General features: G+C 39.9%; 1 protein-coding gene across 2 annotated transcripts in view; it reads right to left on the bottom strand.

Moving 5' to 3' along the window:
* LOC144502464 (disabled homolog 2-interacting protein-like) overlaps positions 1–20,952 on the bottom strand; it is a 398,032-nt gene that overhangs the window by 213,441 nt on the left and 163,639 nt on the right. For both annotated transcript variants that reach the window (XM_078226399.1, XM_078226400.1), the window contains exon 3: positions 10,913–11,031. In XM_078226399.1, the coding sequence (XP_078082525.1) occupies positions 10,913–11,031 (119 nt within the window). The remainder of the gene's footprint in view (positions 1–10,912; positions 11,032–20,952) is intronic.

The following is a 20,952-nucleotide window of genomic DNA, read 5'->3' as shown; positions in this document are numbered from 1 at the left end:
TAAACAGGTGGCATGTCTTTTCATATAAAGCAAGGATAAAAATCATTTGACATTCGAACAAAAATTATAACGTAAATGAAAAATATAACCAGCAGGCAGAACAGCAGCGGATTCAGATCATCCCTCTTTCTCATTAACATCAACAAATTACATATATTCCCCTGATCAGAGCTGTCCTTCAGGTATCATTTGCAAGAACTGACTACAGTGAAATATTCCACTATCCTAGGTCAAACCTCTTAAAGTAGAGGCAACAGAAACTAATCCTGATAGTTCTGAATAATAGCAATCTTGTAATGACATGTCACATTCAAATTCTGTAGTTGACTAGATTTATAGCTTGTGTTTAAACATATCTTCTGCACAAGATCACAAAAACAACTCTGTTAAACCAAACAAAAAAATTCTAATAGGTTCTGAATTTTATACTGAAAATGCCAAGTTTCACGAGGGATAAAATCTTGCTTCAAACAATTTATCTAGAGTTAAAATCACAACCCAAGCATCAAATTAATGCACCATTGGTTAGTGAAATAAAAATAGAAGTCTTTAGTAGGGTTATTAGATACCAAGAAAATACTGGTCATCTTTATTGCCAAAAAGACATACGATTTGTAGATTTTTCTTGGAATTTGTTCAAAGCATTAACTATGGAGGTACAAAAACTTACAAGACAGGTCTCATTTTACCGATGCTTTGTCGTCAAAGCACCAGAAAGGTCATAAAACAATTTTCATAAAGCATTTCTAAATGTTAGTAGCAATACATCTGCATTAGTAATTTACAATCTTAAGAGAAAAGTCTGCTTAGTAACTTACTCCAGTGGAATTACTTGCCTTAAGAACAACTTTTAGTGGAACATCACTTCTGACATACTAATGCACTGATAATGAATAATTTGTTTTAATAGGTTCATAATAAAAGATTGCCTCAAGGACATGCATCTTAATGTAGATATGCTTCTGTATAAATAAACTATAAATGAATACCAGTGAAAGGGGTCTGGATATAATCAGCTCCATGGAACTAAACAAAATGATGAACCCACCAGGTTATGGTTTCATGCCATCAGAAATGGAATTGTAGTTACAGTTTGGAATGCCCATTCTCCCATCTTAATAGGGAGTCGATTTCATTAACACCAAGATCATAGAAAGAATATGAAACAGAAAACACCAAGTTAAATAATTTGTTATGAAGTAATATGGTTAAATATGCAGTAATTGCACAAAAGATTTTTTATTGATTTGTTACTTTGAGAGGAAAGCAAAAGATAGTAGCAGCTGGTTTGTTCTTCAGATGCATTTGAAACAACAATTTCACGAACTGGCAACATTAAGTATCATGGTTCATCAAAAGTCATTATTGTGGGAAGGGAAATGGAGCACCGAGGGTTGCTTTTACAGCCCCTGTAAGTATTATTTTGGAAATCTAGTTTAAAAAAAACACAAGCAATCAGGGAGATACCATACTGCAGCACAAACTGAAAATTTGAATTCAGATTGTCAATTTAACATATTTTGTAAGTGTCTCTGGTTCTGTGATTTCTTTACAAGAATACCGATCTGAACATCCTTGACCTGCTGTTAATCTCACCTCAAATGTTTTGGAATATCTCTGAAGGTTCCACACTTTAACCGCCTCTGCTGTTTTCATTTTCTTTAACCTGTTTCCTTTTCATTTTTATTGCAGTTAACTCCTACCTTTTTTCATTAAAGCCATGAGTCAGAAACCTGTCTAGAAAATTAAAGGCAGACCATAAGAGGCCTCTCTGCTGTAATTACTTGTTTTTGACGCATCTCCTTCATGATCAATATCATCAATTCGCTCAAATTCACAATTTTTTCTAACTCCAACCTTTCATTTGTTGTGGTGTTGTTGGAACTATGATCCCAGCATTCCAGTTCTCCCCTTTGCATCTGACACCCCCCATTTTTTTCTTTATTCTTTCATAGGATGGCACTGTCAAAGCCAGCATTTGTAGCCCATCCCTAATTGCCCTTGAATGGAATGGCTTGCAAGGCCATTTCAGAGCACTAAAGAGTCAACTACATTACTGTGGATTTGGAGTCACATGTTGGACAAGTAAGAATGGTAGATTTCCTTCTCATTTCCTTTTCATGAGTGAAACAGATGGGCTTTTTACAATAATTCACCTGAGACTAGCTTTCAATTTTATTAATTGAATTTAAATTCCACCAGCTGGGATTTGAACCCATGTCCCTAAACCATTAGCCTGTGCCTCTGGATTATCAACCCAGTGACATTACCACTATGCCAGTACCCCATAGTATTGGCCACAGTAATGAAACAGCACCTGGTCAAGTCACTAAAGATAACTTGTGTAACTGTGCCTCTCTGCTCTCTCCCATGCCATCTAAAATTACATCTTCCTCCAACTTCCAAATTGACAGCTGGGTTTCGGGGCAGAAGACGCCAGCGCTAGGGACCCTTGAGAACAGTCACAGGGTTGAGGGGAAGGTTAGCACAACCTTGGCACTGAGAATGAGGCCTTCAAGGGATGGGTGTTGATACTATTGCAGCAGTGGTGAAACGGGGTCGAGGATGGCAGAAGGGAAACTGAAGACTTCAGAGGGGGACTGTGAAGGAGGGTCTGCTCCTTCAGGCACTTTTATTCTAATTGCATTCTTAATGTGCATCCTTCAGGACATCTGCTTTACATATTTCAGTAATTGCTGTTTCACACATGTTAGGACATGTTATTTGTTGCAATACCACATCCCATCATAACTTCCAACTAATTTCTATACTTTCCACGTGTTGCACAATTTGCTGTCAGTATATAGCTGCTTGTATTTCTGCAGCAGTCTTCACATACACAATACATCTTGAAGTGTTTTTATATCGAGAACAAATCAATAGACATCAAGCAAGAAGAGAAAATAGAAGAAAAATAAGTAACAAATCAAAGACCAAAGATAGAGAGAAGGGTTTTGCTAACGTGTTGAAAATGGGAAGTAGTTGAGCAAGCAACCTCGTGGGCAGGAGTGTAGTGGCTTAGCTAATGGCTGTCAAGTATGGAAAGGAAGCATCAGATACAAGAATGTAAAATTGCATGACAAAAGGAGATGAATATTGAATAGTGGAAAAAAAGCAATGAGGGGATTTGAAAATGACAAAGCCAACTCAAAGACGGCATGAAGTGGTACTTAAAGGAGATGGACTGATGAGAAATTGAGGATGTGGGCAGTAGCATTTTGACTGAGTTGCAACTTGTAGAGGGTTGAATCACATTCCATGATTCTATGTTAGTCTTCACTCAGTAGTAATACCATCAGCCCTGAATCAGAAGTTCCTAGCATCAAGGCACACTGCAGGACTTGAACATATAACCCAAGGTGACATTAACATGCAATGCCAGTGCAGTTCTAGACTGTTGAGAGGGTGCTATATTTTGTACGAAACATTAAGTCAAGGTTGCGTCTCCTCTTGCAGGTTGATATAAGAGATTTCACAGCATTCTTTAAGCTGAGCAGTGGAGTACTCCCAATATCCTGCAACAAATGGTTATTTATTTCATTACTGTTTGTGGGACCATGTTGTCTACAAATTGGCTGCCATATTTCCCTCTACTATGACACTGAATATACTCAAAGTACTTCCTCAGCTGTATAGCACTCTGGCACGTTCTGGGATTATGAAAGGTGCTATATAAAATGGTGGTTCTTTCTTTCATTCTTTTCTTTGAGCCACGGAAGCCAACAAGAAGGCTTCAAGAGAAGTCAAGCCTCAGGCCATAGATGAAGTGGTCTAAGATTCTGGTGGTAGAGGTGAAGAGCTAGAGATTTTAAGAGTAATAAAACAGTTTAACCTCTGATTCCTTAGCTGAAAACTCTCCATTTTCCCCTTTAATTTGTATCCATAGTTTGGTTCTATTTAAGGATGTCACTTAAGGATGTCTATTGGAGTGTCTACACTTAAGGATGTCTATTGGAGTGCACATTAAAAAATAACTAATTGGTTTGAAAGCAGTATGGGACATCCTTTAGACATGGTAATAAGGTACTAATACATTAAAGTTCTTTCCTACATTGCACAATCGAAGCCATATCATAGGATACAGGATTTACCCATTTCTAAATTAGATTGTGGATCCTCAAATGAGAGGCTGTGATCTGCTTTTGGATTTCTAAACTAAATTTTGTTGATAAACTTTTAATCATGAGGTGACAAGAGCACAGACTTGTCAGTAACCTAATTTTTGACCTGTTTGTAAATCTCTTTTGCTCAATTCTACTCATCAGTAGAGATGTGTGAGGCTAACAACAACTGCTAGCAAGCCAGAGGAGAACAACCTCACTGGATGAGGCAAAAACTGACCAGGTTAAATTAATGAATTATTTTTGAACAAGGTTGAATTGAGAGCTTATGTTCACTGTTCTGATTCTTCTTTGAAGCAGTAAGTGAGGATTGTATTCTCTATCAGATATGAATGTTGATTAACTTTCATGCATAATTAAGAGGAGAAAGCATGGCTAAGTGTGGCTTGGATTTATATTTATAGACTCAAAGGTAAACATTTGTTGAAACAATACCCTTCTAAACATGCAGAGCCAGTCTTGGACCTCTGAATGGCTGTTGTCTGAGATAAGTTGACTTTGGTTGAATACCCAAGTGTGGAGATCCCACAGATAAATCACTGAAATGTGCAAGCTCCTAGTTCAAAGTTTATACTACACTAAAGCATTGCTTCTGGTAAAAAAATTCCCCATTATAATGTCTTGTTATTGTGGCAGCAATGTTTGTGTGGGACATGATATAGTCAAATTAATGAAGGCATTCAGAGGATGCTATCAGCAATACTAAAAAGCACATGTATAAATGTGCTTTACGAAGATTTGCTTGTAAGATTAAATTAGTTTTGCATTAAACAATTTAAATACATAATGAAATTTTGGGTGGCGAATGTCAGTCTCATTCGCACAAACAGCTAAAAATCTAAAGAAAAATCGTATACTACAATCAAAATCAATAAACTGCACACCAGGTCACTATATTTTTAACTGGAAAATTGAAATTAAAATTTAAGCTTTTATTCAGATTCACGGAAAAAAAAAAACAAGGAAAAGTCCCTCCTGCAGCATTGAGGCAGACCTATTATCCTCTACACCCAAGCTATGACTAACACTACATTTGGCACTCTCTCCCTTCCATCTCTAGGTGCGGTATGCTTTGTCTGTTTAGCATGCAAGAAACAATATTTTTCACTGTGACAATAATAAATCAAATCAACATGCTGAAGCAGCAGCATTGACTGTACCAGTGGCTGAGCTAGCCCATCCTCATCTACTGGCTGTGCTACTCCAAACATGTGTGGGTCAAGTTGATTGGCCATGCTAAATTGCCCCTTAGTATCAGGGAGATTAGCAGGGTAAATAGAAGGGGTTACGGGGATAGGGCCTGGGTGGGATTGTTGTCAGTGCAGGCTCGATGGGCCGAATGGCCTCTTTCTGCACTGGGGTTCTATTCTTAATAAAATTCAAGTATTTGAAATTAAACAGGAGTTCCTAAGTTATATGACAATATCTATAAATTTTCAAAAGCATGGATTCCAGGATAGCTTTACCAACTTTGCTGGAAGATGATACGTTTTCTACAGAAAAGGCAGAAAAAATGCTATTTCGAGAAAAAGCAAAATATATTAAGGATATTTACAAAATTCCACCTAGACTTATATGAGTCACCCCATTTCAGAGTAAATGGAATTAGGGTCAATGTCTCTTTTGCCTTCTTGTCATTATTGACAGATTAGCTTTAAGATGTAACACACTGGGAAAATACTTTCATTGCTTAATTAGCAGCAAATCAATTTCTTCCACTGACTTCAATGCGTTTGACCTTGCACCCCTAACCAACCAGCCGCAGGGTGGATGAGGGAAACCAGCTTACAAGAATGAAATGCAACTCTAGAAATGCAACTCTATTTTCCCCTAGAATCAGCTGAACAGTGTAGAGGTTTAAGTCCTTGATCCACAGAGAATTTTAAAACAATCTAAAGAATTAAAATATATCAAAAATAGGCTCCAGTCTACAATACTTTAAAGCAAGCAATTCACTAATATATTTATTCTTTAGAATCTTGAAATAATTGAAACCAAAACATGGGAAGGCCTAACCCCTTTGGCCATTCTGAGCACGGGCAAAGGCCAAAATGTGGAATAAATGTCTCCAAGCATGAGGATGAGAGAGTCAGGCAGCTTCCATGACCGGGCAAAGACCAAGCTGAACGTTAACAATAGATTTTTTTTTTAAAAAGGTCTTGACAGCCAAAAAAGGGTGGACTATAACTAAGATTGCCTCAATTAGATGTGATAAACCATCTGCTTTCATGAATAAGTGGGTCAAAATCTGTTGCTGTAGGGGGAGCAGAATAAAAAAAGCTGATAGCTACAATCAACTACAGCATCACTAGTCATTTGTTTATAGAAAAAAAATTTCATGAATAACGTTTAATGTGGTGTGATATGCTTCATGTGAAATGCTCATAATTCATCACCTCAAATTGCTCTCACCACGATTAGCTTCCAACCAGGCACTGGTACTTCACCTTGGCACTATTTAATTTAAAATGCCCTGTCCAAATACAATCCACGTTTGAAGGATAGCGCTGCGTGCTTTTCAGTTTAAATAGATATATGAAACTCTTACCCACCCACCATTATGTTTTCTTGAAGTCCTAGTGCAGGGGTAACATAGAAATGATAAACTAAGAAACACAAAATCACACCAATCACATATTCGAAAATACAATAATTACAGCATAAAGATTAGTGGAGTTTTGTGTTAATTTATCTTACTTCTTTTCTAATGTATAATTCTGCTTCATTACATTCACCATCCTTGTTACCTATGCTCTAGTTATACACGGTTTTACAACGTAAAGTTATTGATAAACTTTCACTGTCCTACAATTAAATCAGGAACATCCAATTCATGCTTCTAATGTAATGTGCACCTGTCAGCATTACAAATGTTTTGGTTCTGAGGCAGCTCATTAAATTATGATTTAGAGAACATGTGAACAGAACCATTTTAATTTCACTCTAGTACTGAAAACAATCAAGGTCTGTTTTTACATAACACAGCAATGATGTAATATTTTTCTGATTGTTCTATAAGAGAATAAAGTCTTGCATCAATAGCAGAAATTAGAATTATATTAGAAATGCAAGACCACAGCTAGATGGACTGTGAAAATGGTAAACAAAATAAAAACCATACCAATGTAAGAGTCTTAACTTACTGTATGCAAAAATTCCAAAAACAAAGGGAGATTGAATCCATCTTCAGTTAGCAGCCATAGTACTTTACTCATCAAAGAAACTTGAAGATGTTTATGAGCACTTTCTGACTGGAGATGGACAAGCACCGACAGCCATAGAAACAGCATGGTCAAATGCTACACCGTAGCTGTGATGAAGCATCTGCTGGTATTCATTGCTGCATAATATAGTTATAGAATCTAAGTGAAAGCATACAAAGATTGTAAAACATCAGGATTCTTATGACATCCAAAACTGCAAAGTGAGGCTTGTTTTTTTTTTAATGCTGCATACTATATTTAACATTTTTCTTTCATTAAAATCTACCTATTCTTCTGCAGTAGTGGTTTAATTTTCCTTACTTTTCAAAATAAAAGATAAGGCAAAGTATCATAAAACCTCTTAAGGTAAAGCAAGTCAATTGCTAGGTTCATTTAAGACAGCTGTCAGGTCAGCATCTTTCTCTATCTCCTGACGGAAGTGCTCTATTAAAGAGCATCAGCGACAGCAGAAGAAAGGAGGGACAGCAATGTGAGTCATATGGAACCAGATCATCAAGTCCGAACACATTTAGCCCTTTAGATATAAAGGAAACAAAAACACAAGCAAGTGTATTTCAGATGTAAAGATAACAGAATTTGAAAAACAGAATGACCAATTGAAGCTTGAAAGAGTCAGTTGTTTTTTTTTGTTGACCTATACATCCTTGGATTTAACATGCTCTATGTTTGAAACTATATCAATAACCACTTATCCTCAGCAATTGTCCAGAGACACTGCAACTGATTGAGCATACCATGTGCTGTCAATCAACCTTATCAACACTTTGGGCAAACCAGTCTGCAGCAATAAACTTCAATTGCTTTGTGCCACAAAATGTGAAATATCGTGTCTGCTTGAGACAATGGAATTGAGGAAGCAACAAACTGTACACTGAAGTGAGTGAAGGACCTATGAAATGTCTTGGAAATCTATAAACTTAACAGGACCTGCCTTACACAAATGTGCATTTAATCAGAACAGTTAATACTGAGTTAACGATAAAAAAATCAGCACTCTGAAAAGTTGACATTTAAGTGTATTCATTGGGGCGATGGCAGAAGTTTGTGATTAACTCACTTAGCTATTAAAAACGTTCACCATTAAAATAAAATCAGCTGTTGCATTAGGAGGTTCACTGCTCCTTAATAATCACTGTTGATAAAGGAAGTGTGTATCTAAACCATAGAGACCAGGAGGTCCTGGGTTTATACCTGGTCCATGGGGAGTTAGCTTATCTCAGTTGAGGTGGCAATATGGCACCAAACTAGGCTTCAAACTCTGGAGAAGGGGGAAAAGAAAATTAGTTGTGGTTTCCGTGCCTGACTGTGATACAATAACCCTTACTAAGAAAGTGTAGTCAAAAATCTGTAGTTAGCCATTAGTTCACTGTTTAGGCAAGAATAATTGTTACTCAGGTGGTACCAGGTCTGATGAACATATGAATGTCCCAATCTCAGCACAAGCCAGTACCTTTACTGAAGAAGGAGAGAAAACCAAAAGGAGAAAAAATGTATAACATATCAAAAGCTTTTATCAAAAAACAACCCCTTTATTTCATCTCTTTGGATCCCTCAAGGTCAAACACTTTATGGGAGACTCCATCTGGATAGCCATTCATCTACTTCAGTTTGAATTTCAACAAGAGAAGCATTTTAGTGCACGCAATGACATTTGGGGAAGGGGATTGAGAGAGCATAATTCAAACAAATAAATGCAATATTTGTGGATGAATGTGCTTGGAATAGCAAGCTAGGAATGTCAGCGAGTAAGTGTGATATTCAAAAAGGCTCATTTTTCTCCACAACATTGATTGCCATTTTTCTCTTTTGGATCCCTAATCTTTTGCAAATCCAACCAAAACGGTATGTGACCAGGCATTCATTGTTAAATGATTAAAAAATTGGATCATGTACACTCAATTTTAAACAAGTTTGAAAAATCTGACATAACAAATGACATGCATTAAAGAGAAAGTATAATTGCTGTAGCACTGATGCCATACTCGCACATTTTATTGGCTTATTAAATTGCAGTTTAAGTTTTTGGAAAAGACATGGGGCAAAAATCCTCTTCATGGTAAACAATAATTGCAGCTAAATTAATAGGGAACATCTGTCACCAAATTCAGAATGGATTTAAAGTGTCTTTCCAAAGGCCAGTGCACCAATCTTTTTTCCTTTTGTCATTTGAACAGACAGAGCATGTGTAGACTGGACTGGGGATAATTAGATTCAATTTCACTTATACATGATTTACACGAGTTTGTGCTACACTCATTATCAATTTACCACTATTGAGGAACTGACACAAACATTGCTTCCGTGACCAATCCTAGTGTGGTGTCCCAATGAATAAATGTGAAAAGGGAAGCAATTGGGTAACCAGCACTATTCATTGGCACAATGTTTTTTGTACAAGGCTATAGAATATTCATTACAACCAGTAGACATGTACATCAAATTTAAATATTTCAATAACCCCACCCCAATTCAATATGTCCATGGCTTATTATCCATAATTCCTCTTCCACTTTGTCCCTTGGTTAATAGGAAATATGTTGAATGCCTTAGTAAGTGTGGAATGATCTATGCTGTTTGAAGGAAACAGATGGCTAATTATCACTACTTTTAAAAGCGAATTGCAAAATTGACAGAATGGCTTGGCGAGAAGAATGTGTGGTCCCGGCTGCGTGAAGAGACACAGCAGTAGATCAATGACTGTGACCCACACGATGGACCGTCGACATGACTGAATAATAAATACCCCGGCTCGTGTGGACAGTATCTTACTATTCATTATGGGGGGGGGGGGGGGGGAAGAACACATTAAATGCCTCATCGATACAGATACATCAATGTAGGAGACTGAAGACACGATTCAGCACCATGCCTCCGCTAAAAAAAGACAATCGCACGGACAGGTGATGAGACTAAGCAACTCTTCCTCACCTATGCACCGATACCTGCATTTTCGGGGGATGGGTAGGGGGGAAATGTCGGTTGATAAGCGATTCACTTTCAGATATCCTTGTACCCCAGTAACCTCTCCTGACAGTAACTCGCGGTCAAGGTACAAGCGGAACAGGTTAACGAACATTGCACTTTACACACAACCCAACCCCAACTGCAATAGTTAAACGTAGATATTCAAAACAAAGCATGTACGTATGTGTTGAAAGAGAACAATAGCCTGGCAGTCCGTTTTATTCATTCTCCTGAAAACATATCTGGCTGCTGAGCTGTATAAATTTTAACTACTTCTTTGAATAATTAATTTCTGCCAAAATCCAGAAAAGATGCGTATCACAGGGGAACAGGACCAATAATCACAATAATGGCACGCCTCGTTTCACGGGAAATAAATGTGGGAACAATTATGCGAGAAAAGATCTTCATAATTCGGCTGTATTAATATTTGGGTTGAATCCTCGGCAGCTGTATAAAATCATTACACCATCGCCAAGGAAGGAAGGCAGCAATTGGGCAACACGTCCGCTACAAAGGAAACATTTGTTAATGCAAAGACATTCGTGTGGTGCCGACAGTAAAAGACACCGAGGAAAGCGAAACATCAGAGTCGCTCTTTACCTTTCATTCTCCACGCTCCTAAATCCAGGTAAGATGTGCCGGAAACTGCTGTTCCTGTCGAGCTTGGGCTGGCTCTTTGTCCTTTTGATGGAGCCTTTCAGTCGACGGCTCAGGAACCCCTGTTGGCAAATGACAAGAGGAGAGACTATTGAGGCACTTCCGTCCGGCTGAAAGTCTGCGACTGGCTAGCACAGCCTTTGCTGCGAGCAGCGCACATCGTCAGCGCCGCTGCACATCAGCACATCCCACAGCTGGGAACAGTGGGTGGGAAGCGGCAACGCGCCGCTCACTGCACACTCCCTCTGCCTCGGTTGCCTTAGCGACTATTAACTCTCAGAATAACTGCATCTGCCTTGTGTGCAAGAGAAGAAAAAAATGGCATGGGCCTGTAACCAGTTCAGCACCTGTGAAACTTTTCTGTATTTTTGAAACACTATGGTTACATTTAGTAACTGTTCAGGTGTTAACAATTTGGGCGACAGACGAATTCTGCTGCTTTTACAGACAGTCTATTCTCCTTCTTGTAAGAAAACTGGAGACACACAGCAAGCAGTTCAATGCTCCATAAGTTTCTCATAGTAAGGCAAAGAGAGTAAAAATAAGCGTTAAACTGGGCGAGCAACAGATTATTCAGAATTCCCCTTGAAAATATGAGGCGAGAGTGACCTTAAACTAAATGACTTCACATTGTGTCAGATTTTTAAACTGAGCTCAGCTTTAGAATGCAAAACGTGTTTTTTTTTCTCAAGATGAAGTCGTATTTCTGATGCGATCATTATCTGTGTCGAAGTGCAAGGATTTTTAAGCGTCAGTAAACAATAGATAAATGCTAAATTGTCCATGAAATTAAGAAGAGCACAATAACGATTTAAATCACACGTACACATTTTAAAACACAGCGCACGCAGGCTGATAAATTTAAAGGCAGTAATGTCAGTTTCTAGTCGCGATGTTGCCTTTCATTCATTAAACTGGAAAAAGATTATCCAGTTACATTCGGGAATGAGCTGCTTAAATGTCCACTGGCCGTATGATGTGGTGATGGTTTTATGAAAGCTGCACATTTGATAATGAATACACAAGTATAGGTCTGTCAATGATAAGTTATTTCCAACTTCGGAAGTGTTAGCATTTTAAATGTAGTTTTTATAGTTGCCTTGTTACCAAAATATGGTGATTGAGTAGTAAGCTTTTTTAAAAAACATTCAAGAAACAGTTTTGAAGCAATCAAATTAAATGAGGTCTTGATGCATTTTTGGTACAATAATCTGCCTCTGCAAAGATTTCAGAAAGGTACATTTATATTAGTATGTGGTAACATTGCAAAAAAACTTTGTGCACCAATATTAATTTAGATTGCTGTGGCACTGGCCAATGCAGTATTTTTTACTCTTTCATTGATGTGAGCATCATTGGCAAGGCCAGCATTTGTTGCTCAAACTTAACTGCCCTTGAGTTAGGTGGTGGTGAGCTGCCTTTTTGAACCGCTGCAGTCCATTTGATTTAGGTGCACCTACAGGTGATGTCCTACAGAAGTGAGTCCGAAGATTTTTGCCCAGTGACAGCGAAGAATCAGAGAAAAATTTTCAAGTCAGGATGATGTGTGGCTTGGAGGAGAACTCGAAGGTGATGGTGTTCCAATGTGTCTGCTACTCTTGTCCTTCTAGACGATTGTTTTCATGGGTCTGGAAGGTGCTGCCTCAGGAACCTTGGCGAGTTCCTGCAGTGTATCTTGTAGATGGTAGTGGAGAGAGTGGAGGTGGTGGACTTGATGCCGATCAAATGGGCTACTTTGTGTCGAGCTTCAAGTGTTGCTGGAGCTGTACCCACCCAGACAAGTGGAGAGTATTCCATCACATTCCTGGACTTATGCCTTGTAAATGGTGGACAGGCTCTGGGGAGTTACTCGCCACAGAATTCCCACCCTCTGACCTGCTCCTGTAGCACAGTAAGAAGTCTAACAACACCAGGTTAAAGTGTAGCCATAGTGTTTATCTGCCTAGTCCAGTTCAGTTTCTGGTGAATGGTAATCCCCAGGATGTTGGCACTGGGGGATTCAGCAATGGTAATGTCATTGAATGTGTCCATTGATCCATTGAAGATGGTCATTTACTGGCACTTGTGTGACACAAATGTTACTCGCCACTTATCAGCTCAAGTTTTAATGTCATCCAGATCTTGCTTCTTTTGATCATGGACTGCTTCAGTATCAGAGTCATTGCAAACGGTACTCAACAATTCAATCATCAGTAAGCTTCTGACCTCATAATGGCAGCAAGATCATTGATGAAGCAGGACACCATTCTGAGGAGCTCCTGCAGTCATTTCTTAGGGCTGAGATGATTGGCCTCCAAAATCCACAACCATCTTTTCTTTGTACTAGGTGGGACTCCAAACCATGGAGAACTTTCCCCTGATTACTGCCGACTTCAGTTTTGCTCGAGCTTCTTGATGCCATACTTCATAGAATCATACGGGGGAAGGCGATGGCCTAATGGTATTGTCACTAGACTATTAATCCAGAAACTCAGCTACTGTTCTGGGAAGCCGGGTTCAAATCCCACCATGCTAGATGGTAGAATTTGAATTCACTAAAAAAAAATCTGGAAATAAGAATCTACTGATGACCATGAAACCATTGTCAATTGTCAGAAAAACCCATCTGGTTCACTAATATCCTTTAGGGAAGGAAATCTGCCGTCCTTGCCTGGTCTGGCTTACATGTGTGACTCCAGAGCCACAGCAATGTGTGGTTGACTCTCAACTGCCCTCAGGCAACTTGGGGTGGGCAATAAATGCTGGCCAGCCAGCGACGCCTATGTCCCATGAATGAATTTAAAAAAACAGTGCAGAAGAGGCCTTTCGGCCCATTAAGTCTGCACCGACAGATTAGAAACTCCTGAACTCCCACCTAATCCCATCTGCCAGCTCTTGGCCCATAGCCCTGAATGTTATGCCGTGCCAAGTGCTCATCCAGGTATTTTTTAAAGGATGGGAGACAACCCGCCTCCATCACCCTCCCAGGCAGAGCATTCCAGACCGTCACCACCCTCTGGGTAAAAACGTTTTTCCTCACATTCCCCCTAAACCTCCTGCCCCTCACCTTGAATCTACGTTCACTTGTGACTGACCCTTCAACTAAGGGGAACAGCTGCTCCTTATCCACTCTGTCCATGTCTCTCTCAATCTTGTACGCCTCAATCAAGTTGCCACTCAGTCTTCTCTACTCCAATGAAAATAATCCAAGCCTACCCAACCTCTCTTCATAACTTAAATGTTCCATCCCCGGCAGCATCCTGGTGAATCTTGGTCAAACACTGTCTTGATGTGTCATGGGCAGTCACTGCATAAGACCATAAGATATAGGAGCAGAATTAGACCATTCGGCCTATCAAATCTGCTCTGCCATTCAATCATGGCTGATAAGTTTCTCAACCCATTCTTACCCCTTTTCCCCGTAACCTTTGATCCTCTTATCAATCAAGAACCTATCTGTCTCTGTTTTAAATACAATGACCTGGCCTCCGCAGCCTTCTGTGGCAATGAACTCCATAGATTCACCGCCTTCTGGCTGAGGAAATTCCTCCTCACCTGGGTTCTAAAGGGTCGTCCCTTTACTCTGAGGCTGTGCCCTCAGATTATACTCTCTCCAAATAATGTAGACATCTTCCCCATGTCCATTCTATACAGGCCTTTCAGTATTCTGTAACTTTCAATGAGATCCCCCCTCATCCTTCTAAACTCCATTGAGTACAGACCCAGAGTCCTTAAATTATCCTCAAACGTCAAGCTTTTCATTCCCAAGATTATTCTCGTGAACCTCCTCTGGATCCTCTCCAAGGCCAGCACACCCATTCTTAGATATGGGGCCCAAAATTGCTCATAATATTCCAAATGTGGTCTGATCAGAGCCTTATATTGCTTCAGCAGTACATCCCTTCATTCTCTCAACTTCAGCTTCCCTCTTGCGTTCAGCTCTTCTGTCCAAGTTTGGGGTAAGGCTGCAATGAGGTCAGGAGCCGAGTGACCCTGGCAGAACCCAAACCAAGCATCAGTGAGCAGGTTATTACTGTGTTAAGTGGCATTGATAGTGTTGTTGAATAACCTTCCATCACTTTGCTGATGATCAAGTGCAGACTGATGGAGCAGTATTTGATTAGATTGGATTTGCCCTGCTTTTTGTGGACAGGGCATACATGGGCAACTCTCCACATTGTCATGTGGATGCCAGCGTTGTAAATGTATTGAACAGCTTGGCTAGGGGCGCGTCATTTCTTGGAGTTCAAGTCTTTAGTACTACTGCTGGGATTTGTCAGGGCCCACATTCTTTTCTGTTTCCAGTGCCTTCAGCTGTTTCTTGGTATCACACGGAGTGAATCAAAGTGGCTGAAAATTGGCATCTGTGATGTTGGAGACCTAAGGAGGAGGTCTAGAAAAGCACAAGCATACTGCCTCTTTCCTTCTCCACAGCAAACTAAAATATTTAGTTATCTTCAGACATTGTCAGCAGAATGGCAGAAATATTGAACAGAATATTATATTTTCAGATCAAAGCATTTCATTGGGTTCCACGTTCAGTAGCTTAAATTGACATTGAACTGTTCTGAAATTACTTGTGAAAAGTAATGATTTTGAATTCAAATTTAAACCTTAATATTGACCATTTAATTTGCCACATGATCTTCAAACGAACCATGTTCTTTTTGTCTTATTTATGTTATCAACAGATGTTCAGGAACTCAATGACTTATCTAATAAGCACTACTAATCATAAGATGTGTGAAGTATGATCTGATTTCAGAATAAGATGAAGAATAATCAACACTATCTGTGATTGGAGGTCGGGAAAGGTGCATTGCCTACCTGGTGCCAGAGTAAGGGAGATTTTGGAAGGGGGTGGTGAAGAACCAATTGCCATGGTCTATTTTGAAACATAACATAGTAAAGATCAGGGTGGATGTCCTGCTTACACAGTATGAGAAGCCAGGAACTAAAATGTAAAGAACCTCGAGGGTTATAATCTCTAGATTAGAATCAAGCTTCTGAGCATGAGGAACAATACATCTAGAAAGTCAATGCATGGTGGAAAGGTTACCAATGTCCTTGCAGAAATAGGACAGGAAGGACAATTCCTATAATACCAGTGACTACAATTGAAAAGTATTTAACTGGCTGTAAAGCACTTAACGTAAATGCAAGTCTTTTATCTTATTTAAACTAACAGAAGTGGGAGGGAGATTTTGGTGGATACAATGGTAACTTAAAATAAATAAAAGGGATGAGAGCAAAGGTTAGTGTACAAGCAGCGATGCAGGAATTAGCAAAGGCAATAGGAAGTAATAATAAAATATCTTAATTTCAAAATTAAATTGACCATGAAGGAATGAGGATAGAACAAAGGAATGTAAATTGGAGAAAATTACTGACAAAGAAATTAAACAATAATGAGCAATATTTAAAGGGAAGATCAATACACAAAGGCAAAGCACAGACAGAGATTTAAATAGACTATGAGACATGCAAATTAAAATATGTAAATAATATTAAAATATATGGCAGTCATAGGCACATAAGTAACAGAGAATGAAGATGGGGATAGAGCCTCAATGAGATGAACCAAAAAATGTTATGTGCTAATCTCGGGGAATGATATTGAAATGGCATGAATGTTGAGCAAATAGCTTGCATCAGTTTTCACAGAAGCGGGTATCAAATCACAACAATGGAATACATCAAAAGTCATATTGTAACAGTTTAAGAAAGGAGATACTGACCAAACTTGAGAAAAATAAAGCCTTGGGTTCAGATAAATATCAGCGAATACTTAAAAGAAGCTAAGGAGGGGTCAAAGGCATTAGGATCCATAAATTAAGTTTCCATAGAAAAAGGAATAGTGTTCACAGCAAATGTAATTCCTATCTTCAAAAAGGGAAATAGAATTGCCTGAGTGAACTGTAAGTCAGTTAGTTTACATCGGTGGTAGGTAAAATACTAGAATCTTTGCTAAAAGATCTGCTTTTTAAAAAAATCGAGAGACTGAATACATATAATATGAAAAAAGCATGGAGTTCTAAAAGGAAGGCAGTTCATAACCAACCTTTGTTTATTTTTTCTTCAAATCAGTAAGAGCAATGCAGTGGATGTATTATTCATGGCCTTTCAGAAGGCCTTCGATAAGGTGCCACATAAGAGACTCCTAGCAAAGGTCAAGGTATATGAAGTCAGCAGAATGGATTGAAAGATGGCTAAAAAACAGAATTTGGGAACTAAGGATAGTTTCTCACACTGGCAAAAAGTGGGAAGTAATGTCCAGCAGAGATCTGTGTTGGGAAGACTGTTGTTCAAATTTGCAGATGATACAAAATTGGATGGGAGGGTGAGCTGTGAGGAGGATGCAGAGATGCTTCAGCGTGATTTGGACAGGCTGTGTGTGAGCTGCTGCATGGCAGATGCAGTATCATGTGGATAAATGTGAGTTATCCACTTTGGTAGCAATAATAAGACAGATTATTACTTGAATGGGTATAAATTGAGAGAGGTGGATATTCAACAAGACCATGGAATCCTGGTGCATCAGTCGCTGAAAGTAAGCGCGCAGGTACAGCAGGTAGTAAAAAAGGAAAATAGTATGTTGGCCTTCATAGCGAGAGGATTTGAGTATAGAGATGAGGATGTTTTGCTGCAATTGTATAGGGCATTGGTGAGGCCATATCGGGAATATTGTGAGTAGTTTTGGTGTCCTTATCTGAGCAAGGATGTCCTTGTTACAGAGGGAGTACAGCGAAGGTTTACCAGCTGATGAAGAGAGACTAAATTGGTCAGGATTATATTCACTGGAGTTTAGAGAGAGAGGGGATTTCATAGAAACTTATAAAATTCTAACAGGTTTAGACAGGGTAGATTAAGAAAGAATGTTCCCAATGATGGGGGAGTCCAGAACTAGGGGTCATAGTTTGAGGATAAGGGGTAAACCTTTTAGAACTGAGATGAAGAGAAATTTCTTCACCCAAAGACTGGTGAATTCTGAAATTCGCTACCACAGAATGTAGTTAAGGTTAAAATGTTGTCTGATTTCAAGAAGAAATTAGATATAGTTTTTGGGGCGAAAAGGATCTAGGGATATGGTGGGGAAGTGGGGGGATCAGGATATTGAATTCGATGATCAAAATGAATGGTGGAGCAGGTTCAAAGGGCCGAATGGGCTACTCCTGCTTCTAGTTTCTATGTTCATCAAATAGGTAAGTGATTTGGATTTGGAGTTGGAAATTGGAATTCTGGAGGCAAAATTTGCAGATGATACCAAATTTGGGGGGTATCTTATAATGTGGCACCAAAAAACAGAGTCATAAATACATTTATAGAATGGGCAGATAACAAGTAAATGGAATGCAAAATTGTGAAGTCTTAGGTAGTCCATTTTGGGGGGGGGGGGGGGGGGGGTTGCTGGGGGAAAGCAGTGGGTGGGTGCTATATTGTTGAAGGTTCCATTACAGTATAAACAGTCTCAAATAAGATACTGTAATTTGATAGATTTATACTTGCATAGACTAGGCAGCTGACTGAGTTGCTTAGAGTTCTGCTTCTGAAATATTGTAGAACTAGTAGCATTTTCAAGGTTTGTTAATTCAAAGACAAATTTTAATATAACTCCTCCAGTCAGTGCAATACTACATGTTTCAATAACTATAGTACAGCTAGAATTTCCAAAGTGACAATGAACTGGTAATGAAGTTTTAATATAAATTTGAGTGCAATAATGGAATAAAGCAATGTCACGGTGAAGTAAATATCAAAATAACAATTTCCCAAGCTGCTTCTCAACAGCAGTTTTAGAGCATAAAAATTGGGAGGGGGAGGGGGAGGGGAATGGGAACTGAAATGAACCAAGTACATATTGAGGTATAGAAGCATGGTGGTTATCATAGTGGAGTACGATCTAGAGCATCTATTGAAATAAAAGCAAAATACTGCGGATGTTAGACATCTGATATAAAAACAGAAAACGCTGGTAAAACTCAGCAAGTCTGGTAGCATCTCTGGAGAGAGATACAGACATAACGTTTCAAGTCCCTATGACTTTCCTCAGAGGATGAATTCAAATCCCACCATGGCAGTTTGAGAATCTGAGTTTAATTTTTTTTTAAAGATATGGAAATACAAAGCTGACATCAGTAAAAGTGGCCATGAAACTGAATCTGGCTTTTATGTGACTGAGTACCACACCAATGTAGTTGATGCTTAATTGTCTTCTGAAGTAGTCTTACAAGTTGTCCAGTTGTATCGGACTGCTTGTACTTCAAAAAGGAGGCCCACTGCCATCTTGTAAGGGCGGCTGGGGTGGACTACAAAGCTGTTCTCTCACCAGTAATATCCACATCCTGAGAAGAAATATAAAAGTTCTCTCTCATAGTAATTAGACTTATTCAATTTAGACAAGTATGTTTCAGTATAATAAATGTTTACAAGCAGATCCTTTCAGTAACAGTTTTGGATTCTAAGCTTTACCACTATTATAGATGTAATGCTGAACACAAAGACATGCTCTTGTCTAAGAGTCTTTGGATATTGCTAATTGTCTTAGCATTTGCTTTCACCTTGTGCCAGAATGGTGTGGTAAACTCATGTAATCCAAGTACCAATACTTATGTTATATTGACCTATTTAGTTATAATTTGAGTGTGGAATATAAAGTTATGACAGTGTAGTATTTTATATGCTACCTGGAGCCTTGCTGAATTATCGATAGGCAAAGGGATCGTTGGGACTGCTACTTCACCACAGTCTCTTATAATCCTGCTTTAATTGTTTCAACAGAACTGTAGGCCGGAATTCTCCAATCTCACCCACGGCTGGGATTCTCTGGTCTCACTGCAGTGAATGGAGTTTTGGCTGAGCACCAAACTTTCTGTTCTCGCTGGCAGAGTGGCGGGGTATAGGTGATCGGAGAATTCTGGTCGAAATATTTTTGACATTTTACTTCCTCTTCATTTGGCCTTATGCATTTTAGAAAAACTCCCTCTTGCACTTCCAGGTAGGAATTGATACAAATCTAAAGGAATCCTGGGATCTCAACTGATATCTTTTGATTGGGATTCCAACACTATTATTACTGGCATTTTTCAAGTTTTGGTGCTCCCTCCCTCAATTTTCACCATTCCCAGCTGAAGATAAAATGCTGCTGACTTGTTCCCAAACTCCTATTGATAACACTCCAGAACCAACTATTAGGTGGTATGCAAACATAACCCTCTCCCTTGGCTTTCCTGGAAACACAGGAGGGGTTGCAAACTTATCATCCGGAATCTTTTTGTCCCACTAGCAGCGGGAATTGAGACAGATGGGGCATTTAATTTGGCAGGAGGTAAAAAAATCTATTTCCCAACGGTGAAACAAACTACGGAAATATTGTCCTCCCAACAAATAACATTGGGAACCCCATTTATATGCATTATTATGAATGCTCATTAGAAGGATGCCTCGCTGGAATTAAGTGTGCCCTCCAAATTAAGTTCCCCAACAGTGGATAATTAGAATATTTAGTTTACGACTGTACACAAGTGGTGCAAACATGGCGAACTTCACTCCATCTCCAACATTGAGTTCAACCAATGTTGCTTTTGCCCTGTTCACAGTAAAAGCTGTATGAAAGCTGGGCACAGGAGGCAGGACTGGGCAGGTGGGGGAGGGAGGGGGAGGAGGGGGGGGGGAGGGGGGGGGGGAGGGGGGGGGAGGGGGGGGGGGGAGGGGGGGAGGGGGGGGGAGGGGGGGGGGGGGGGGGGAGGGGAGGGGGGGGGGAGGAGGGGGGGAGGGGGGGGGGAGGAGGGGGGAGGGGGGGGGGAGGGGGGGGGGAGGGGGAGGGGGGGGAGGGGGGGGGGAGGGGGGGGGGGAGGAGGGGGGGAGGGGGGGGGGGAGGGGGGGGGAAGGGGGGGGGGGAGAGGGGGGGGGGGGAGGAGGGGGAGAGGAGGGGGGGGGGGGGAGGGGGGGGGGGAGGGGGGGGGGAGGGGGGGGGGGAGGGGGGGGGGGAGGGGGGGGGGAGGGGG

The sequence above is a fragment of the Mustelus asterias genome, chromosome 13 (assembly GCF_964213995.1).
Source record: "Mustelus asterias chromosome 13, sMusAst1.hap1.1, whole genome shotgun sequence".
Taxonomy (NCBI): domain Eukaryota; kingdom Metazoa; phylum Chordata; class Chondrichthyes; order Carcharhiniformes; family Triakidae; genus Mustelus; species Mustelus asterias.
This window is presented reverse-complemented; position numbering and strand designations above follow the sequence as displayed.